Below are 24,026 nucleotides of genomic sequence, written 5' to 3'. Positions count from 1 at the left end.
GATCAAATGCCCTGGTGTGATGGAGCGTGATGGTACACACGCACCACCATTAACAGGTATTTTAGACGCAGCGCAGTTTACCAGACCGAAAAAGCCAGACGGATTTGGGCTTGAATCCTAGCTCTTGTGGATTAACTATAATAGCTTTGACAAGCCACTTAGCCTCTCTGAGCCTATGAAATGTGAGGTTATAGCACCTTCCTTGCAGGATTAACATGAGGGTAAAATGAGATAACTTAAATAGAATGCACAGTATATAGGAAATTTTACCTGAATATCAGCTGTTGTTGTTATTATTATTACTTAAGTTTTTATTATACAGCTTACCTCAATGGTAGCAATAATAATAATAATAAAAAGATCAGCATCTCAAACTTTTTTAAAAAATCTTTTTCTAGCTGTATTGAATTATAATTGAGAAATAAAAATTGTATATATTTAATGTATACAATATGATGTTTAGATATATTTACATAATGTAAAATGATTATCACAAGCAAGCTATTAATATATCCATCACCTCACAGTTACCTTTCTTTTTTTTGCAGTGAGAGCACTTAAGATTTACTTAGCATATTTTAAGTACACTATACAGTATTACAAACTCCAGTCACCACACTGTACATTAGCTCTCCAGAACTTACTCATCATGTATAACTAACACTTTGTACCTTCTGACCAACATCTCCCCATTTCCTCTACCCCACAACCCTTGGCAAACCCCCCATTCTACCATCTGGTTTTATGAGCTCAGTTGTTTTTAGATTCCACATATAAGTGAGATCGTGCAGGATTTGTCCTTCAGCCAGTATCTCATCCTTGTTTACTCTGGGAGCCACTTTCCCACCTCCCCCAGAAAACCAGGAGAGTAGCTTCCAATTACGCATTCAGTTAATAAACATTAGCGTGCACCAGAGACGTGCCAGGCTGCACTCAAAGAACCAGGGACAGCCAGCGGGTTGAAAAAAGCCTCTCTGCTCCAGGAGGAGCGTGGTCAGGTGGGCAAACAGGCAAGTAGACGTCTAACGCTGCTACCGAGGGAGGAGGCGACACAGGCAGAGTCCAGAACTGAGGAGGGATGGGGACAAGCCTCGGTCAGCACAGACACTCACTAGTAGAGTTGTCATAGAAGGTGTCAGCATCATCCTCGGTGCCATTGCCTCCAAAGAGGGCCTTGTAGTTGTTGTCCTCATACCAGTTGAGGGACTTGATCTTCAGCCCCCCGCCCTCAGGATGGCCACAGACGATGCGAGACACGGCCTGGTATATCTGGGTGGAGGAACTGGAGCTGTTCACGTTGGTCAGAAACATCACCTCCTGCCGCATGTCACTCCAGCTCCGCATGCTGAACAGCTGGCGTCAGGACAGGACGCGAAGGCAGGGAAGGGAAGGGAGAAAAGGGCAGAGCAAGGGTTGGGGACAGAAAAGAGAAAGAAACTTATTTTCTTAACCTCTCAAAAGTCATGTCCCAAAACGTATTTTGTCTGAGTTATCTCCAAGCCCTGTGATGATGGGCTTGCGAAGCTGGCTATCTGGTTGGTGGCGCAGGGACAAGCAGCATCAGCATGACCTGAGAGATTGCTCGAAATGCGGATTCTGAGGCCCCTCTACAGATCTATGCCCGTTAAGGTTTGAGAAGCTACAGCCTCGAAGTCAGCAGAGCCCCTCGCGTGGGCTTTGCTTCACTGGGATTCTCTTCTGCTTTGTAGAAGAGAATGCTTTCTCTGAACAGCGACGTCTCGCTGGGGCTCATTTCTAAAATAACTCAAACTTCAATGAGGAATATTGAGAAGCCCTCTCTCCCTTGGGAGCAAAGGTACGATGTGTGACGTCCTGGTCTCGGGAAAGTGTCAGGCAATGGAAAAAGTGTAAGGTGAGAGACCTGAGTCTGAATCCTAGCTACGTCCCTCATGAGTTTACAGTCTTAAGTCATATGACCTCTCTGAGGGCCCAACTTCCCAGCGAGACGATGGAGCTAGAACAGCGCGTGGCGAGGAGGGAATCGCACGCTACACGTCAGGGCACCCTTCACGGAACAGCCCCAGCAGGTGAGTGTGAAGCCCCGGGCAGCCAGGGGTGTGTCTGTGACTTACACTCAACAAGCATCAATGACAAAGACAGTGCTTTGTCTCGAATGCAAATGTACTCTAGCACCTTGTGGAGTTCTTGGCCCAATTGCTATTATTAAATATTTATAGAGCACTTTGTGTTTACACACATTTCACAATAAATCATTAATAAATCCCTACATTCCTTGAATGCCACTGCATGTTCTCACCACCTGGGAAGACCGAGCCACGGACGGCCAAGGGGACGGGTGGCGGGGTCCTGTACCCACCCTGGAAAATGCCGTGTGCCCAGTTTTCTCCCACACAGCTTGCTGGTCCCTGTGAGTAACATGGCCCTGGAGACTGTAGGGTCCCAGCCTTCGCCTTCTGCCTCCAGACGGAAACCAGGCTCTCCAGGGGCGGGTTGGATGTCACAGAATTTCTCTCTCCAGAAAGGGAGCATCTAGCATGCTCCACAAGAACACAACTGTGTGGACAGCTTTTCCTTACCTTATCTTTTCATAACCATATACCTATAACCTATATGGACCAGGGGCCAGACCACCTTCCCTTTTGTTGGTGAATGCAACAGCCCTGGAGATTTTTAAACCATAGTGATAAAAGCCACTGAATTCTTTTCCCACAGGCTGCCTGTCCACCATCCCACCACACCCCAATCACAAAAACAAACTCCTACCTATGTAAAGCCAGCCCATTTTTGGACAGAAGCACCATAAATTACTGAGTTAAACCGGTGACTCTTCCTAGCACCCTTCTTAGAGGCAAACTCCTACTCATTCTCCTACACCTCAGCTCACGCGCCAGACTTCATCTGTGACGTGCTCTCTGACTCCCGGCGAGGGGTGGCCCTTTGTTTCCCAGCCCATGAATGGGGGTGGTGTTTGACAACCATTTGCTGAGTGAACAAAGGCGTAACTGACTCGGTGCTTTCTCAATCCACTGCAATGGTCTTAGTCCTCTCTTGCTCCCCCTCCAGTCTCATCTCAATCCAACAACCAGAGTGTAAACGGTCCATGAACTCCAGGTCACATCATGCCCACCTCCACTCCAAACCCTCCACTGGCTTCCCATCTCACCCAGCGCAAATCCAAACTCTGACCAGGCCTGCACGGTGCTCACCTCCTCCTTGTCTGGGCTCGCCTCCAGCCCCCCTCGCATTTGCCCACTTTCTTCTGGTCATACCGGCCTCCTCTCTGGTCTTTAAACACATTCCTTACATGTGCCCCAGTGTCACTGTCTTTGTACCTGCTGTTCCCCTTGCTTGCAGTGCCCTCCCTCTCCATGGGCATGCTGTCACCTCCTTCAGGTTCAGCTGTCGCCTAATCAGAGAGGGCTTCCGCTTCCTTAATCACTCCCTTTAAAACAGCACCGTATCACGCTCTATCTCCCTAACCCAGCTTTTTCTTCATTGCACATATCCCTGCTGTCACATTATACAGTGATCTGTTTATTGCTGTCCCTCATCCCACACAAGCCCCACAGGAACAGGGACGTTAGTGTGTTCAGTGCCAAGTCCCCAACATCTAGCAAAGCCCGGCACCTGGGTGGTGCTGGGCACATATCTGATATGCTGCCTCCCTTGTCCTGCCTTCCCAATCATCAGGGACACCTCCAGTCCCCATTTCCACCCAATTTCCAGGCTCTGCTAATACATTTTTTTCTCTTTGAAGGGTCTCCTTTCCATTCCAGTTACTATCAGCATTGGTCACAAAGCAACAAGAACACAGGCTCTGGAGTCCAACAGTCCTGGGTTCAAATCCCCGTTTTGACAGTTAACTCACTGAGTGTGGGCAAGTTGCCTAACTTTACTGAGCCTCAGAGCCATCTGTAAAATGGGCACAATAAGACCCACCTCAGGTTTGTCCTGTGGATTACACAGGGGAATGGAGTGAAGCTGCCTGGACCAAATTGGTGGCTCCCTTTTTCTTTTCCTTTCAAGGATTGTACTTGGATCAAAACAACCAACTTTCTCTCCAAATACTGACCAAACAAGCAAATGCATTTATTTGTTTTCTCCCATTTGTCTCACAGAAATGGCAAGTTAGACAATGAGTGACCCATGACCAAAGGGACTTGAAGGTGTTCTATGGAGAGATGTGGGTGGTCCTTGCTTGTCCTGGACCAGGAGCAGGCAGGGCACAAGAAGCAGCTGCCAAGAAAAACGTATATTGTTCAGTTGGAGAGTTTCTACCCCATCGGCAATGGGAACATCATATGCTTCCAATTATTGTTTTACCCCACACAAAAGGCAGGGCCTGTGATGTAAGAGAAAACAACTGTAACCAAATCCTGAGTGCAGAGGCAGCTTCCCACGTTATAGTCTCTGCTTTGCCTTCTCTAAGGCCAAAAATGGACAAGGGGGAGGAGGTCAGGGAGGGAACGTGCCAGGGCGGGGCAGGGCACAGTAATGTCAGCTAACAGGGCCCTGGAGAAATAGCTCTGCACGGTTTCTCTTTCTCTCTCTCTTCCTGGAAGAACCTCAGCTGTTCTAGCGTCTCCAACTAGTAAAAGGTCACCAGCCTTCATAACCAGAGTATGCTTAGGACTAACCAATGACACGCTGGACGTCGGCTTCTCCTTCTGAAAGGGGACCTGGAAGTCAAGTCTGCCTCTTCAGTCAGAGACACACGAGCAGAATTAAAAGACAGAAAACAGGACAGAAAGAAATACACTGAAGTGTCAACAGTGTTTCATCTTGGTGTTTCCTGTATTTTCCAAATGTTCTGTACTTTCCACAATGAACATGCAATACTTTTACTGTCAGAAAACAAAGTAAATTTCAATATTGAAAAAATGATGTCAGCACAAAAAAATGGGTGAGTTAGATAGAAAACACCAAAAAAATGAGTTAGAGAAGCAGCTAAAAATAAGGTTGGATCAAGTCTGAGAAAATTTCGCCACAAGTTATTATTTTCCTATGTCCTATACATTAAGGCATGCATTGCTTGTGACCACTGCCCCCTGGCTCAGCTCCTTAAGCACAGGGGCTGCAGCCAGTTCCTCCTTTCCAAGCCTAATTTGAAACAAGGCTGGGAGGCAGAGAGGCAGAGCACACTCTGGCTGGGACTCAGAGGAAAGGCTAACTGCTTTTGCAAGCACCTACAGGCCCTGTGACCCCTTAAAGGACAAAGATTACACTGATACATTTGTCAACATGTGGACCTAAAATGTAAACTCAACTGAATGTTCAATAAGAGACCATATTCCCCAAGTTGAACCTCAGAGACCAGATATTTATACAGGGAAGAGGCGAATTAGGGGTCCCATGTTATTCCCTTTAGTTGGCAACTGTGTGTTTTGGGAAAATGATTGTCTGGCCTTGCTACTAAAGAAGCAATATGGAGAAATTGCTGGTCAGACAAAACCAGTACATTAAAGGTGAGAGAAAGAATTCTCCTCTTTACAAAGATGTGATCACCTAGGGTAGAAAGAAACAGTGGAGAAAGTTCTTGACTAGATACTGGGCCGTTAGCCACTAACTAATTAGCTCTGAGACATCTATAAGCCTTGGTTTCTTCATATCTAAAATAAGGACTTTTTTCTTTTTTTGGATGCACAATAAATGTACATAGATTGGGGTACACGTGATAATTTAATACCTTCATATAATTTGTGAAGATCAAATTAGTGTACTTGGGATATCCATCGCCTTAAATATTTGTCTTTTCTTTATGCTAGAAACATTCGAATTCTTTTCTTCTAGCTATTTTGAATATATAATAGATTATTGTAAACTATAGTCACCCTACACATCTATCTCACACTAGGTCTTATTTCATCTATTGAACAGTATGTCTGTACCCATTAATCAACTTCTCTTCCTCCTCCCCTCCTTACTTCCTTGTCGGCCTCTGGTAACCACCAATCCACTCTCCACCTTCGTAAGATCCACTTTTTTAGCTCCCACATAAAAGAGAATATGCGATACTTGTCTTTCTGTGCTTGGCTTATTTCACTTAACATAATGAATGACCACCAGTTCTAGCCATGTTGCTGCAAATGACAGGATTTCATTCTTTTTATGGCTGAATAATATTCCTTTGTGTATATATAACACATTTTCTTTATCCATTCATCCCTTGACAGGAAATCAAAACATTATCTTTCAGATCACTTATGTTTCTAAAACTGACATTACATCTCATATGATATTCAAATTAAAACTTGGCAAACTCAGAATTTAAAAAAGTGACACAGTGGATGGTTGACTCTCTGCTGCTAGAAGGATACAACTTACCTCCTGCGCCAGAGCCCCGAGACTGTCCAGCAGAGTCTTTGTGGCTTCACTCAGCTCCCTGCTCAGGAAGGGAGATGTAGAGTTTAGTCCTATCTGGAAGAGAAAAAAGATTTTGCTTCTGAGTTCAAATGTAAACCTGAAATCTCTGTTGAAAATGAAAAAGTTAATTAAAACTGTTCACAATCTTGAGTTTAAACAAGAAACCAGCTCCTAACCAAAATAAAAGACACAACAATTCTTCTAACTGTAAGTTTGCATTTGGTTTCCTTCAGACAAGAATTACTAATTCTTTGATGAATGGTTTAGGAATACATATTACTTAAAACTAGTAAATATGCAATAGATAAAAAAATCTCATGTGAGGGAGGAGAGTGTATGTGTCCAATACAACTCTGACAACAAATTCCCAAATCTGTCTGTGATGATTCTGCAAGACAGGTAATAAGGGAATGGCTTTGAGGAACAAGTTTGTGACGACTCATAAGAAAGGAAGAAAATTTAAAGTTTAAAGCTGTCAAAAGTAGGGAAAGGAGGAATTCTTTCACTCTATTCAAGTCAGCCCTGTTTCTAACACTGGAAATTTAATGTAGAATACTTCTTTTTATGTCTAGATTTAGCCAAGTCTTTATATATAAATTTAGTTGCTGCTATATGCCCTCTAATTGCATAGAAAATATAAAAAAATAATTAGGCCCAGGGAAAAGATAAATCAGGGCAGAAAGTCTAAGTTAGAGAAGCTAAAGAAGAAAAAGAACAAGGATGCACAGACTCTGAGGCCTAATTGCTACAGCTGAGGAGCCTCAAATTTGGTTCTAATGTTTAAGTTTCCAAAGAGCAAAAGATACAGGGTCAATTTCATCATTCTTATTTGTCAAACAGGAAAAAAAAACCCAAAGTCTTTAGGGAAAATCCGTCTTTCCTTGTTGTTTCTAAGGGCATTGTTTTATTCAATGTCCTATCAGACTTCTGTGAAGCGTAGAGAAGTTTGGGCTATTTTGACATTTGTCATATCAGAGATTGCTGTGAAATTATAAGGTAGACTACACAGAAAATGTCTGGATGGAACTCACTATCTCTGAGAAATAGCAGCCTGGGATATTTTCTTTAAAAAAAAAAAAAAAAAAACTTCAAATGCAGAAGATTAAGAATCATCATGATCATCATAACATCCAAGCATAATCCCGAATGTGCATTTCTGAGAAAATCTGCCTGAAGGTTCTATGAAAGAACTTGTCTGGCCTGATTCATCAGCTCTTCCTGAATGGCTTTTATCCATCAGAGTCGCAGTATTCTCAGACCCACAGTCCTCAGAAGGACCTACATGATCTCTCTTAAATTCTGTACTCAGGTAGGTCTGTATGATGTAACGTGCAGATTGTGTAAATGATTGTTCATTCCATTGAGAGTAATTCATGAGCAAAAACGGATGGAGTGTTTTGTTTTTATTTTCTCTCTTTGGGTTCACTTTATTAGATATTTTTTTAATAGAGACAGAGTTTCTCTCTGTTGCCCAGGCTAGAGTATAGTGGCATCATCATAGCTTACTGCAGCCTCGAACTCCTGGGCTCAAGTGATCCCGCTGGCTCAGGCTCCCCAGTAGCTGGGACTACAGGCATGTGCCACCACGCCTGGCTAATTTTTCTTATTTTTGGTAGAGACAGAGTTTCGCTATGTTGCCCAGACTGGTCTCAAACTCCTGGCCTCAAGCAGTCCTCCCACCTCAGCTTCCCAAAGTGCTGAGATTATGAGCATGAGCCACCGTGCCCAGCCTGGGTTCGCTATAACTAACAGTTACCATGCTAGAAGTTAAACCTACAGAGAACCTGCAGTAAGGAAAACTATCACAAACTGAGAAGTCTTAATTGAAATCTACAGGAGGTAAAGTGTTTTTGTGTTTTCCATGAGGCCAACAATATGACAGATGTTCAGGATTACATACCCAAAACAATGCAAACCAAGACAAAACAAAAAATGACAAGCTTAATGTACATTTAAAAAATTCAAAATGTAGTTAATCCCATTCTTTTATAAAATTTGAATAGAAATAAGATTCTTATGATTCCTATCATTCACCCTCCCTCACCAATTCTCTGGTCATAGGGACCTGGGGTGGCTACCCCAGACAAATGACTCAAATTCCCCACGCCTCCATTCTCTCAACTATACAGCAGAGTTTAAAAGGCTGTGCACAGATCACAGAGTTTTCATGAACATCAAATTAGAGAACATGTACAAAGCCCCTTGCACAGTGCCTGGCACGTAGTAAGTCCCCACAATTCGTCTGTCTCTGGGCGAAGCTCTGGAACTTTCCCTCCTGTTGGGATGTCCTCCTTCTGCTAGGCAGAGAGCTAGAGTTAGCAGCCCACAGCACATCAGCCACACACCAGTGTGCCATTTCTGAAATTAAAAATCCTCCTTACTATAGGGTTAAGACATCCTGAAGGCTTGGGATAAAATGCCTTGTCTCCCCTATAACTCATTTCTTTTTCTCAGTGCTTGTCCAACACTCAAAAAAGGATAACGCTAAGTGGATATACATTATATACACTATATGTATAATATATTATGAATATGTATAATATAGTATATATGTCTATATACTATGTGTGTATATATATGTATAAAACATATATACATATATATCTTACACACATTAACTTGCCCCAAAGTTGACATTTAAATTGAAAAACCTGAAGAAAAACTCATTATCTCTATGGGTATGTATACATATAAGCACATACATGTATATACACATCTTTATCTTAATATATATTCATGTGTACCTTCCATTTCCAGCAAATGATGTTGATTTTACTTTTACAGCAGTGATATCATTCCTTCTTAATTAAATTCATTCATCCAAAACAAGTGAGTTTATTAAAAGAAAATATGAACTAAAAATGGTACCTGCTGCACTTGAATACAACCAAAATCATGGCAGAGAGTTGTGAATGACCAAGTTTCACTCACACATGGAGTTTGGGGAGCTCTTGCATCACAACTACCTGTGGTGCTTGCTAAATATGCAGGTTCTCAGCCACCTGAGAACTACTGAATCAGAAGCTAAGAGAGTGACCCAGGAACCCTCAAGGGATTCTCTTGCACACTAAAGTTTGAGAACCACTGAGACACGGCACTTGGACAATGTTCAAAAGGCTCTCTTCACAGTGTGCTTTCCACAAAGTGGTTGTGCATTCCGTGTCTGGTCCACACACAACCATCTGCTTCACACGGGGAAGCAGTGAAGAGAGGCCAGTCAGTTCGCCTGGCCCTGGCTGGGCTCCAAGATGGTGTTATACCAATTAGGTACAATAGCTGCCAAGTGCAAAAGATGTTTCTAAAAACCCTAGACCCAACACTGGCCTGTTGTCACCATTCCCAGTCATCTGTCCCCTGAAGGGTACAAATCAGTCAGCAGTTCCTATTGTTCTTAGAATATGTCTTCTCCATCTGAATAAATTTACATCTTCATCGGTAATAATTTTTCCTTCAGGTTTTTCAATTTAAATGACTTAACTCTGCAGCAAGCTTATTCTTGTTTTAAAAGCTCCACAATTCAGCAAAACTCCATGCACAGAGCAGGGCCAACTGCATAGTTATTTAACAAATAAATGTAGTTGACCACGACATAAACATAAGAACCTCATTAAATTTGCTGTGGGTATCAAACCTTTACATAAGCAGACACCAACTCTATACCATATTTTATGCTATGGCTTTGTTGTCAATAGTCTGTGTTTTGGGTTTATTTGCTTGTTTAACTGACTGATTTTGGTTTTGGTCTCTAACAGAAATATTGGCTGAACCCATCTATAAGTAATAAGGTAGAACACTCAATGCCATTATTAGGATCCTCTGTAAACTAGTCCTTTATTTGAGATTAAATACTCAGTATTCTTTAACACTATTGGCAACCAGTAGTCAATACAAACAAATTTCCATTTTCAAAGGAGTGCTGGTTAGAGTTGCATAAACAGGCAGGGATTGACACCACACAGGGTTAAAAAAGCACACATAATTAAATTCAGCATCAAATTTAAAGATTGGATTAGCCAGATATCTTGCTCAAGATTTCATTTTACTTTTCTGTGCTTGGACATTATAAAATACAGAGAAGAGACGGATGCAAATCAGCATAATTAATATTATAAATTAGTAGGGAAAGGATGGGCCACTCAGTAACTGTTGCTGGGACAACTGGCTATTCACACAAGAAAAAATAAATCTTCCATCTCACACCACTGAACAGAAATAAATTCTTGGTAGTTTATAAGATAAAAGTAAAAATCAAAGTTTAAAACATATACGAGAAAATATACTTAGGAATTTGAGGTAGGAAAGGATTTCTTAAACAAAACATAAAAACTCAAACCAAAATGGAAAAAAAAAATAAATCCAACTTTTAAAAGTGAAAACTGTACCTCCAAAGACACCATAAACAACCTAAAAAAAAAAAAGCCAAAGATTAAAAGGATAAATTTTTAAAGCTTTAGTATAAAAATGGGATACTATGCAACAATTAAAATTGAGCATTGCTCTGACAAACGGCTATGGGGAAAAAAATTAACCAGATGTCACATGTATCAACTTTGATAAATTTCAAAAACATAACGTTGAATGAAAAAGAGGAGTGGCAGATCAATACATACATGTATGCAATGTGAACCCATGCAAGCCAATACTATCTATTGTTATTGACAGAATGTAGATATATATGGCATAAAGTATAAAAACATTTAACTCCAGATAGAAGCTGTCTCTGAGGAAAGAGCCAGGCATACACTGCTGACATCAGCTATACCTGCAATGTTTTATTTCTTGAGTAGAATCTGAAGTTAGCATGGCAGAATGATGGATGATGGTTCACGAGTTTTCTCCATGTTACTCTCTTTACCTTTTTCTATGTTTGAATTATCTCATAATTTTCTTTTTAATTCAATGAAAGGTAAGAGAGGAAGGATAATTGGGCAGGAACAAAGGAAGGGTAAGGAATCTATGTTGGCTTGAGTACATATCAGATCCAAAAGACAGATAACTTCCTTGAATAAAATTAAGCCCAGGAAATAATTCAGGCCTTCAAACTAGACCACAAAATATAGTCTGAGAATCACGTGTCTGCACCTACTATTAACTGTGGTCTGCTGCTCATACTTACTTGACAAAGGCAGACAAAGCTTGCCAAATCATATTTCCAAAGAGCTCCAGTAAACAACTCACAGCTTGAAGTTCCTACTACTATTTTTCCTAGACAAAAACATTCTCTTGGCTATGAGCTCATATAGGTCCCCACTGCACACAGGAGGCAACGATTTTCTTGCACCAAGGAAAAAAAGGGGGGAAAAGAGGGAAAATAAAACCTTTAGTGAGGGACTGTACTTTCTGTGTTAAGCTAACAGGAATTCATGCATTATTCATATTTTTAGATCATAACTAATACCATGTCATTTGAGGAAGAATAGACAAATGCATACTGTATTACTCAAAAGCTCCCACCCACTTCTGTAAAATGTGTTAATCACAACCTAACGACATTTCCCAAAAGCATGACATTCTAGGGCACTGGCCCCAGAATGAAAAAGACCATGGTGCCCCATTCATCCTGAGTCTAGCAGACGACTCCATTATATTCCTTCTATCCTCACTAGCTTAATAGTTAAGTCATGAACAACTGAAAAATAAAAAGGGCAGTAACCTGGCAAAGTCAATTTAACTTTAATTCTTATTTCAGTTCACTGTCTAGCACAGTTCTGTGTACATAACAACTAGGCATCCAGTAAATGTTTGTAGAAGAAAAACTGAAAGGGAGATGCACTTGAGTAGGGTGAGAGACATGGACTGGTGTGGGTCCTGCTTCAAAGGCCATTCGAATTCACAGAAATACTGTGTTTTGTATTCACCTCATGAAGCCGCTCAGCCTCTGCAGCCTTTCCGTGGCTCCCCTTGCTCTAGGATGAGGCCCAATGTCCTCTCATGCCTGGCGAAGGTTTGCCCCAGCCTCAGCTGACCTCTGCCCACCTCTGCAGCATCATAGCTCACTGTCCCTTCTCCCATCCAACCCCCAGCAGCTACGCCCGCTTCACACTGAACTCTCTCAATCACCCGCAATTCCCCTAAATACCACCTTCTCCTCCCTCTCCCCTCTGGACCAATACACAAACCATGTCCTTTGCCTAGTACATTCCACTCCCTGTTCTTTATCTGGCAAACATCTAGTCTTTAGGTCCCAACTTAGAGGATGCTTCCTTCCTGACCCTCCAAGACTGGAGGCCTTATAGCTCCCAGTGGAGCGAACTTTAAGGATGCAATAGCATTCTGACATCCAGTATTAATTTTCATGTGAGGTATGGATTGAGGCATAGATATAAATAGGAATCTATAGGGTCTGAGGCCTTGGTAGTATCTGGGCAAAGAATTCAGTTTTTCACTGAAATATTCCCCAAGGCCCCTTTGCTTGGTATGACTCTGAAAGGTCTAACATTGGTTCACAGAAGAAAATTATCTTATCAGCAATTGTTCTCAACATATAATTTCTATTACTCATGTCACTTAAACTATCAAGTTCTATTTATTGAGCACCTGATGTATGCTGGACCCCATGCGAGGCTTTCCATATATATGACTAGTAATCACAGCACAGGGCTGAATATATTATCTGTGTGTAAAAGAGGAAAGTGAGGCTTACAGAGGCTAAATATCCAAGGTCAATGTGTGAAATGCTGAGGCAATATCTGAACCCAGATCCAGCTGACATGTCCACCCTGCCACACTTTCCCCACATTGTCAAAACACTATTATCCATAGGTCATCCCAGGAAAAAGAGTCACAATACCCTTGGCTGAAAAACAAGGAAATACCCACACCAAAAAAAAAAAAAAAAAAAAGAGGGAAAACATCTCAAAATATGTCTCTCCCGAATATCCATTTTTGGTAGAGAAATATATATTGACTGGGCCGTTTCTCTCCCCATGATGTTGGGCCTGACATCTGGCTGCTGCTCCTGTCGCAGTTCTTGGCACAATTAACTGCCCATATGCAATGTCATCACATGTCACATCCATCTACCATCACAAATGTGGAAATTGCAACCAAGTGGCTGGACAAAAAAATCTCCTTAATGCAAATCAAATATCAGTCCCAGTACTCCAATTAAGGCTCTGCTTAATTCAATAAATAAGAGTCACATTTCGAAATGGCTGGAAGTCATTTCATCCCAAAGGCATCCTCCAAAATCATCTTTACATGGAACGATCCCAGGCACTCACTATATTCTAATCCAAGAGGCTCAGTTTCTAACTTTATGGAGACAGGTCCCTCAGCAACAGCAGAGGGGCAGAGGCAGAACCTAAGATGCTCCACAAACCCAAGAGATGTGTAGGAAGCACGTGGTAGCCACCTCAGTCAACACCTGGGCGTGAACCAACTGATCCACAAGGCACAGCCACAACACAGCAGGAGGTGTAATGTGGCTGACGGTTCTGAAAGTGCACTGCCACGTACCCCTCATGTTGCTAATCCTCCCAAACAGAGACATATTTTCAAGTTGAAACCTGGGCTGTTAATTGTCAGATGATGAGGGCAATACTGTCCCTCTACTTTGAGTGTAATTCAGATATCACGTGACTAGAGGGATTTTACTGGGTTGTGCACACAATAAGTGTTTAATGAGTAAACAGAGGCGAAAAAGAATGAGTGGGCACCAGAATAAATTACTGTGTCTTCTAAAAACACCCATCTTTACAAAATTTGAGTTGTTCTGATTGAGAAGGTGAGCATTTGTGTCTTGTAGTGAAGTAAAACAACCGAAAACCGTCCAAGGAAACGGTTCTGTAATAACCTTTTGTACCATTTGTAATAACCTTGACCTTCCATGTCTCATGGTGCAAAAAGTGCCAACAGGTGGCAAGTGTTTGCACAAGTGAGCTTATCTAACTTTTTAGGCCAGTTACTTAGGGTTACAAACATCCCCATATATAAATATATTATTAACATCTTACTTGAAATTATAACATGGAAACATTAACCAAAAGAATCCCAGACCACTGAACAAAGCACTTTGTGTTAAAAAAAAAAAAAAAAAAACTGAAACAGAATTACTAAAACTTCTGGATTAAAACAAAACCAGAACTTAAGCATCATGCCTAAGCCCTTCATACTGACCGACTTAGGTGCCCACCATGGGGGCACCACACACAGTTCTCTATTACCTTTATCTCAAGCAGCATCACAGAGTCACACCGGACACAAGAACCTGATGGTCAGTCAAGAGTATAAACCCTGAGATGTGTTTTTAAGGTCACATAATATGATCTAGGCATGGGGTCTAGAAACAAAACATTCTTAGTAACCCCTGTAAGAACCCAACTCTCTCTAAAGAAATCATGCTGCACGAAGTCCAAAAGGATTACAATTTCATTGTATCATGATGAAGAACGTCTTGTTCCAGGTACATCCTTCCTCCAGGGCTCTTTCCCAGGTTTTAAGAGAACCTGACAAATCAGAGTGCTATGTGGTCAACAGAAAACCAGAATGCTGGGTGTTAAATGATACTGTTGGAAGGAACTTTCACAGAAAACCCAGAGACATATTTGTTTTGGAACTCCATACAATACTCTGATGACCAAAATCCTCAGGCTCGCCTGCATTCTTTGGTTAAGAATGGATGGGTATTTTCACTGAGTGCTTCTCTAAACTACTGACTCCTGGGCTGATCAAACTTTGTGGGATTTTTTTTTTTCTTTGAATGCAATTTTGTCATTAATGAAGCTAGTTATTGGGTGTGGTCCCATCCAATCTCGGGGTTTTCCAACTATGAAAGCCCACAATGTCTCCTCTCTGATGGACTTTTAAACATGAGTAGATATCTATCTTCCCATCAATGGTTTCAAGAGAATTTTTTTGAAATCTGGGGAACTCTTTCTTCAGATGAACTCATACTTAGAATTATAATATGAAAAACATGAAAAAGTAGGTTGAAACAGGCACAACGGACTTTGGGCTTGAACTCAGCTATATTCAGTTCATTCTTCCCCTCTATACCTCTTGGGAGATGGCCCAAAAGTTTGAAAGAACACTTAGAATACCACTGAGCTAAATTACATCACAAACTCTCATCCAGCCCTATTTGTCTACAAAAACAAAGTCACGTCCTCCAAGAAAAAAATCTCACATTCCCAAAGCGTTAGTGCTTGACGTTTCTCCACAGGGCAAGTCTACTCACCACAACTGGCTTCAGGATGTCCATGTTGGAGCGAAGCATGCGCTCTGCTGCATCCAGTTTCTCCCTTGGTAGACCACAAAGCTCGGCAACTTCTTGGTCACCAAGCTGAATCACTTCTTCTAATTTTGATCCACTGCACAGATTGGTCAAATGTAACTGGTAGCCTTGCAAAACTACCTGGAAGCATTTCATGGAAAGAGAGAAACAAACAAAACAGGATTACAAAGATGGGAAGCTGGGTCCTTGAAGCCTTTTGGGGAGCTTCACATCAATATAGCTTTGAAGATCTTAAAACAGGCAGCATTGCAGCAGTCCAATATATTGTTTCTCCTTACTGAACTTTGAAATGTCTCAAGGCACAAGGCACAGGACCTTTCAAACCTGCATGTTGTGTTTGACAAGATATCTCTCATGCTCTTGTTCCTCTTGCAAAGGGAAACTCTGAGTCCAGCTCTTTTTCTCAATAGTGGGACACATGATTCAGCAAATAGGAATCCAGAGTCTGAACTCCTGAAACCACTTTTATTAGAGGAAAAGCATCCTCATTATTTTGAAATTTATATCTTAAACTGGGATTGGGCTGAATTCTGGAAAAAAGTCTTTATGCTATTTATCTGTTAATACAGATATTTTAACTGATGCACAGAACTATGCTAGTCTTTGAGCTCACTGATTCTTTCTTCTGCTTGATCAATTTTGTTGTTGGGGCTCTCTATTGCATTTTTTTCCTGTATTGTATTTTTCAGCTCCAGGATTTCTATTTAATTCTTTTATTACTTTTCCAATCTCTTTTTTAAATTTCTCTGATACATTTTTTAATTGTTTCTCTATTTTTTCTTTTTTGGAGTTTGCTGTGTTTCCTTAAAACAGCTGTTTTTGAATTCTTGGTCTGAGAGTTCATACATCTCTGTCTCTTTAGGGTCAGTCACTCACACCTTGTTTTGTCCACTTGCAATTTGAAGTTCTTGCCCCAGAGCAGAGGGCTAGAAAGCCAGGCCTCTTATCATCCCATCAATAGGCAAATGCTACATCATTCTCATCTATTCCCTTAGCAAACCCACTAAACAGCCTCTCCTTAGTCATCTTTCCTTTACTCAATTGCTTTTCAGGGCCTAAAGAAACTGTGCTTCTTCATATATGGTCCTTACCAACAAACAGCAAGCTTTGTAAGAAGAGAAGCCCTTGTTTATTCTGCTCACTTTGTATCCACAGTGTTGGAACATTATAGACAGTAATTATTTGTTGAATTAATGAATGAGTGATGCAGACTCTTTATTACATCATTACTACTCCCCTGTTAAATTGGTACAGCCTGACCTGCTTGTAGAACAACTTAATATGAGTAATGGATCAAAAACCTCTCAAAACCCATGCAGCTTTCTAAACACTATGGAGCATTTGGCCTACCACAGCTTCCATTAAATTTTCACATACTGCCAGATACTCAAGCACACTTCAGTTTTACTCCTTTCTTTAACTAGTCTTTGCTGCCAGACTGTCAGCCTACCTTTAGTATCTGTGTTTAAAAATACTGACAACACAGAAACTCTAATTACCATGCAAGGACCACCTCCATGCTTAGGATGCCCCTTATTTTAAACTGATCAGATGTGACAGATACCAAATTGGCAGGGGGCAATGGAAATTATGCTAAATGCAACTATTTTCAAAAAGCCTGCTGCCTTTGGCCCATTTCCCAACCACACAATTGGTAAACACAAGGCATATTTTCCTAGTTTCGGAAGGGTAAGCAGTAAGCACATTTTTCTAATTTAAAAAATTCTAGATCATGTGAAGCAAAAACCTTATTTCCAAGTATAAACATTTCCAACTACTTCTGCTTATTGTAAAGACAAGTGAGTATGTAGACATGAGACAGGGGGAGGAAGCAGTTCCCCTTTCCGCCAGAGAATACACTTGAGAAGCACCTCTGAAAATTCAATCACCATGCACCCTGGGTCTGCTGCCCACTGCACAGGAGCTGCACGATAATCAGTGATGCCAGGGGAAGTCTTTTAAGACTCCAAGGTTAAAATTCTATATAAACACTAATATTACTTCCTGGCTTTATAAATTTTTTAAAATTTTCCTTATATAGCTTTGTCTATCTTTAAAAGGAGAGGTAAGTTTTTAACATCTCCTGTCTTAGACTTTATAGAGAGTGCTCCTCCAAAGCAGTAATCCTTACCCCTGGTTATTGTCTCTTGAAATTCATTTTAAAAAAGTTTAACTCAACTTAAAATGGAACCCTTTTAGGAGGAAGTCATCACAAATGCCAATGGACAGCAGGAAATCAATTTTATTTCAACCAGCTGGCCCATGACGCCAGGTCGCACATTCCACTGTCCGGATGGTTTGGCTATTCCAGCCTGAGCAGGGACATAAAATTAGGTGGAGCTCGAGCTAACTACTCCTTCACCGCCATTACAAGGAGAGGGGTTTAGTCACTTCTTTCCAGGTGCTTGAACAACCTCATTGCCATCAGCCCTGCTGAGAAAGCTGAAGGCGGCGCTTACCTTGCGGAGACTGACAGCAGCCCTCAGCATCTTGTCCACAGTAGGCCTTGGGAGAGAGAGGTTGTGATACAGGAACCCAGAGAAGGTTTCATTGTCCACCAGGAAATCCTGAAGCTTCAAGCCTATCGAGAAACAGTGTTTTATTTTTATCTAATAAGTAACTCCAAAAATAAAAAAAAAAGTCAGCACAATGAGACAGGTGGAGAAAAGTAGTATAATATTGAGGACCACAAGGCTTCCAGCTTAAGCACATAAAGAAATGAGATGGGGGAGCATCGCTGTATCAGGAGAGGCATGAAAAGACTGCTTTCTGATAGTAACACCATGTTGAGCCGCGCTCAGCGTGTGCTCCTGAACTCAAGCGGTGCGCCAGTGCTGTTATACACACACAGCCTTTCCTTGCTAGTCAAGCAAAAAGCCAAACCTTTAAAACAATCTTGCCAGTCCCACCTGAGACTTGTGACACTAATCCCACCAATCCTTTCTCCCCAGTGCCGTCTCACGTAGCTAAGGTCGGAGAGTCTGAAAGCCTTATTCCCACAAGCCGCAGGGGCTGATCTGCTCATGCGGAGCCAGCAGTGGTTCTCAAACTTGAGTGCGCAACAGAATCACCTGAAGGGCTTGTTAAAACACGGACTGCTGGACACCACCCCCAGAGGTTCTGATTCAGTGGGCCTGGCATGGGCCTGGCAAATCTGCCTTTCTAACAAGCTCCAGGTAATGCTGATGCTACTCATCTTGGGAGAACGCCTCGAGAACCGCTGGGATAGCGCATTATGCATCTCCAAGTGCTTTCACAGACAGGGTCTCATTTTAATTCCAAACATAAAACACGTGATACAAAGCTCTAAAACTCAGGTCTGCCATGCTTTAGGGGAATACAAAAGCATACGTTAAAAAATCAGCCCTACTAAATGATTTGATTGCTAATGGATTTCATATAGAGTCCCTTTAAATGACAAGTCCTTTGGGTACAGCTAGAAAAGGCTTCAATCAGTGCAGTGAAACAGAAAAAGCATTTCTCAGAAATCCAGAATTTTAGTCCCTAGAGTTGGAGGCTGTGTCTGGTGTTATCACTCGGGTATTTCACATCACCTCTCTGAACTTCAGTTTCTTCATCTCCAAAATGACAGTTTTCTGAGACTAGATGCTTGATAGGAGTCCTCTGACTCAGAAATACTATAGCTTCCCAGGCTTATTTACTTTGTCTGTCTGCCTCTTCTCCTTCCACCTACCCTCCCCCCAATAACCTAGCTTCTTTCTTGCACTAAAGATAAAACCAGCTCATTGTGACCACCTGGCCAGGCAGTCCTCATTCACAGAGCTGCGGCCCAGGGGCCAGGCACTAACCAACCTCTAGGGGGCAAACTTTGCAAACCCAAGTCATTTACCTTAAGAGCACTAGAGGTCTGATCTGAGGCCGGGGCTCCAGTGTGAGGAGCCTAATGACGACAGGAGTTAACCCAGGGAGTTAAGCAGATCATGCGCAGAGATAAAGTAGCAGGAGGGCCCCTACAGCCCAACCAGATTCTCATCAATGTTGCACGATCCAGATGTATTCTGTGTTAAGCAAACTTCAGTCATACAGAGTTACAGAAAGAATGAATTAATCAAGATTCATTCACATCTCTAGAGAAAGAATTCTCCACTACACCCATGTAGCTAGCTCCTAGTTAGGCCTCATGAACCCACAAGCTGCTCTTAGACCCAGTGCGTGTGTCTGTTCTCAGATCCGTGCTCCTGCAAACTGCCACCTGCCTGGTGTGCCCCATCACATGACATCACACTGTTACCATCAGGCTCACTTCTGTAGGTGTCAACGCTCAGAGCACCTAAGATTCACTGCTAAAATGCAGTTTCTTGGGCCTAATCCCCAGAGATTCTGAAACAGTGACTCTAGACAGGGACCCATGGATCTACATTTTTAATAAGCATCCCTTGTACTTCTAATGCAGGAGGCCTGGGGACCGTATTTTAAAGAACATTGTTTTACTTGCATATTATTATCTCCACTAGACTATGCCCATAGGATACACAATATGTGTTTTATCATAGTATCACCAATGCCCAGATCAGGGCCTGGCACAGAATTACTGTTCAGAGAATGAAAGCAGAATACTAAATACTAGGAGATGGATTGGGGCTGAAAAGATTCCAGAAGTATCTGAGCAGCATCCCAGGAAATTTCCTTTCAACTGAGCAAGTCCAGGAAGAGCCCAGGGATGTGAGGACCATCCCTAGGCCATACCCCAGGAATAAAAGGACCCCATAGACAGTAGAACTGTCTTCCCTGGGGCAGGAAGTGGCATCTGGGGCATCCCAGTACCCAGTGGTAGGTGTAAACAGGAAAGAAGGAAGGTAAGCTGGTGGCTTCAGTTGAGGCTGGTGTGAAAAAGCAGACACCGGCTATTGTACAACAATGAAAAAGCACCATACTGGGACCCAGAAGCCTGACTCTGATATAGAAGATATCAATGGGTAGTAACAGGTTCTGTATCCATTTATTTGCCAGGTCATTTCACCTAGTTGCGCCTCCACTGCCTTGCCTATAAAATGAAGGGTCAAAATAGCCTCGGTGAACCCTTGACAGAAACAAGATATATATATGTCAACCCTCACTGACTAGGGGAGCCACAATTCCCTCCCGAGCAGAGCCAGTGCAGTACATAACACTGTACCAGGGGACTTCGAAACAGCTCCCTCGTTCCCAAGCAGGGCAGCGGGGAAGTGTGGAAGGCCAACCCAGGCTGCACTTGCAATGGGCCAAGGTCACCCAGCAACACCAGTGAGTGTGCTCCGTGTGTTTATAAGGCTCTTCTGTTATGTCAACAGGATCAGAGGATGAGAACAGCTGGATGTGATCAAACTCCAACCGCCTACCAGTGAATCCCCTGGATGAGACACAAGAACCAAGCTGATTCAACAGTCAACAACCCTTGCCAGTGCACGTGCGTGGTGTGGTAGGATCGCTGGGTGGGGAAGCAGCAGGGAGGACCAAAGAGCCCTGGCTACAAATAACTTGCAGTCTGATCACAGGGACATCCACACGTGTGGGCTTAGAATCAGACACCGCCACCCGTGTGGATGCAGGAAGGCAGTCTGGCGCAGTACACGGGTTCTCCACCATGGCTGCCTATTAGACTCAGCTGGGAGCTTCACAAAACTCCCAAAGTCAAGGCCACGCCCTGGAACAATGAATCAGAACTGCTAGGGGTAAGACGCAGGCATCAGAATTTTTGTAAACTGTTCAGGTGATTCCAGCCAAGTTTGAGAAACAATGGTGTGGGGAAAAGATCATTGTTTGGGACCAGAAAAACCTAAGTTTGATGCTGCACTCTGCTGTCAATCAGCTGCATGACTGTGAGACAGTCACTCTGCCTTGCTGAGCACAAGTCTTCTTACCTATGAAGTGAAGATGACAGTATCCCCCTTCCCAAGATATGGGGACTACAGATACTCATCTTATAGGTACTCAATACAGGGAAATAATTTTCTTATTATTGAAAAGGTTTTTTCACTCAGCTTCACCAGTGTACGACAATGCAGTATACACAAAGATGAGGACACGGTCCCTGCCGTCAAGAAACTTTCAGGGTTGAGAAGGGAGATGAAGAGGAAAATCAACTCAAGAACACAGAAAGAGAAATAAGAAAGCAAAAACAGTCAGGGCATGGAAGCATTTGCCCAAGAAGAGGTTTATCTGCAAGTGCTTCACGGGGAGAGATCAGGCTAGAGCTAAGTTCTGGAAAAGAACAGAGAGCTAAAAATCCCCAGAAGCCATGGCTGGTGGGGAGAGGGTAAGACCTTCCATGGAGGCGATGACCAGGACATGCTGCAGTCCTAACACTGTGCACATATTAGGATCTCAACAAATGTTTGTGAATGAATAAATAAGTGAACAAGCAGATTAATAAGGAGGAGACTCCTCAAGACCTAAGATTTTGGTAGTAGGAAAGGAAAGGGTGGGTGGTTGTGAGGACAGAGCAGGGTGGCTTTGTACCTGCTGGCAGGAAGATGGGTGGAGAAGCCAAGAATATCGAGAAAGCCAAATGTCTGGAACAGCCCTTCTCTCTCCTCTGACCCGATCTTCACGACTTAGCCCAGGAGTCACCTCGTCCAGGAAGCCTGCCCTGACCTTCCCACCCTCAAGCTGGGTTAGCTGTGCCCAGCTGTGCCCAGACAACATCCTATTTTTCCCTCGAGTACTACACAGATCAAGCTGCAGTTGTCTGTGTACACATCCTTCCCCCAGAGGAACAGAAACGCCTCGAGGGCCAGGATTTGTACCTCCAAAGACAGCAGCATCTGGCACAGAGGAGGCACTCAGTAAATGCTAGAGGTATGAATGAGTGAATGAACACAAATGAGTAAACAAAATAATGACATGATGTGATCTGGGAAATTGCCAGTTGTGGAGAAGGGAATTCACCTTGCAGTGGGTTAGGGAAAAGATGGAGCAGGAGGTGAATGCGAAACAAACCAGGTCATGATGGCACAAGAGTTCTGCCAAGCCCACTTGCTGCATGAGCCCAGGTCAAGAGCAGATGCAGGTTAGTGATGGCTGGGGGCAGAGTAGAGAGGCTGAGTCAATTAGATGATGAAATGGAGATGACAATGGCATCACCTCACTGGGCTGAGCTAGGAGTTAAATGAGAAAATATCCCTGCAGATCCAGTATAATGCCTGGCAAGGTGCTCATTGTTAGGAATGACTGGTCTCATTAGCTTCATTGCTCATTTAACCCTAAAGTATATTCAGAAGCAGTAAGAACACAGGAGTGACTCTGCCAAGTAAGTGGAGATGTTGAGATCTAAGGGACGCACGTGTGCGTATGTACGTGGGTATTATGTATTTGCCTGACTGAGTTCCTGAGTCAGACGGAATCTCTGAGTTCTTTCTGCTGATACTGTCTACAAGGTGAAGGAAAGGCTGAAGCTGACTGATCTGTCTATTCAGAACTTTATAAAAGAATAAATGAACTTAGCATTTTACAGAGAATCAACAGGAATGATCACATCTCTCAGTCATTGCAAGGAGAGGCGTAGGTAGAGGATGACCTGTAAGACCAGTCATTCTGGACGAGGCAGGGAACACTTAGTGGACAGAACGGTCACTTAGGCATCTAACTTTGGCCAAATGAGTTAACGTGGACCTGAATTTTACAATCTGTAAAATGTGTGGATTGAAGAAGATGATCTCTGAGGTCTTCTCACCCAGGATATTAAAAGGAATTAAGAGGTAAAACAAAATCACTGGATATAGCATCAGAAGACCTGAATTCAAGTCCCAGCTCTGCTCTTTCTTGACTGTGTATCCAAGAACCTTACTTTTCTCCTTTTCTTAGTCTCACTGGCCTCAGTTTCCTTGGATGTAAAATTAGGCTAATAACATTCACAGGTTGTTGTGCAAACCAAAGCTCAAGCACATGAAAGTGCTTTTCCAGGGCAAAGAGCTGACTAGTTTCAATTATTCGCCCAGGTAACAAAGAAGGTATGACCACTATGACAGGACATGGAGCTGCTCTGCTCACTCAGTTCAATGTGGGTCCCTGCTGCCAGCAGGGAAGACTAAAAGCTGCCACCCAGCAAAAGGCCAAGAGAGCTTTCCTCCCACAATCTCTTCAACACAGACCAAAAACCTTGATCTGCTGAGCTCAGCAGCCTTGGTTTTGCCTGGAGGAGTAAACTGGAGTGACCCACCAATTTCCCAAGGGCTTTGCTGTGGGCACAGTAAGGCAGGACAAAAGGAAAGGAGGAAAAAAATCAAGAGCTTGGAGTCTAAAAAGAACGAAACAGGTGAAATGTGTGTTTGTGGCTGAAGAAGAGCAAGATGAAATCCTTCCTTAGTTTCTTGCCAGGCGTCTAAGCCAGGCCCCTGTGCCCAAGCTGAGGAAAATACTCCCACAGGCAGGTGAAGGGGTGTGGCAGGGAGCGGCCGGCCCCAGGGGATGCTTTGGCAGCCACTTAGCAGCCTTCCTTCCCTTCCTT

General features: G+C 42.7%; 1 protein-coding gene across 1 annotated transcript in view; it reads right to left on the bottom strand.

The window, feature by feature from the left end:
- ABCA1 (ATP binding cassette subfamily A member 1) overlaps nucleotides 1–24,026 on the bottom strand; it is a 128,867-nt gene that overhangs the window by 54,277 nt on the left and 50,564 nt on the right. Inside the window, exons 6-9 of the mRNA XM_045563837.1 lie at nucleotides 18,040–18,161; nucleotides 15,524–15,700; nucleotides 6,307–6,399; nucleotides 1,113–1,353 (exon numbers count right to left, since the gene is read on the bottom strand). Coding sequence (XP_045419793.1) covers nucleotides 1,113–1,353; nucleotides 6,307–6,399; nucleotides 15,524–15,700; nucleotides 18,040–18,161 — 633 coding nt within the window. The remainder of the gene's footprint in view (nucleotides 1–1,112; nucleotides 1,354–6,306; nucleotides 6,400–15,523; nucleotides 15,701–18,039; nucleotides 18,162–24,026) is intronic.

The sequence above is a fragment of the Lemur catta genome, chromosome 10, assembly GCF_020740605.2.
Source record: "Lemur catta isolate mLemCat1 chromosome 10, mLemCat1.pri, whole genome shotgun sequence".
Taxonomy (NCBI): domain Eukaryota; kingdom Metazoa; phylum Chordata; class Mammalia; order Primates; family Lemuridae; genus Lemur; species Lemur catta.
This window is presented reverse-complemented; position numbering and strand designations above follow the sequence as displayed.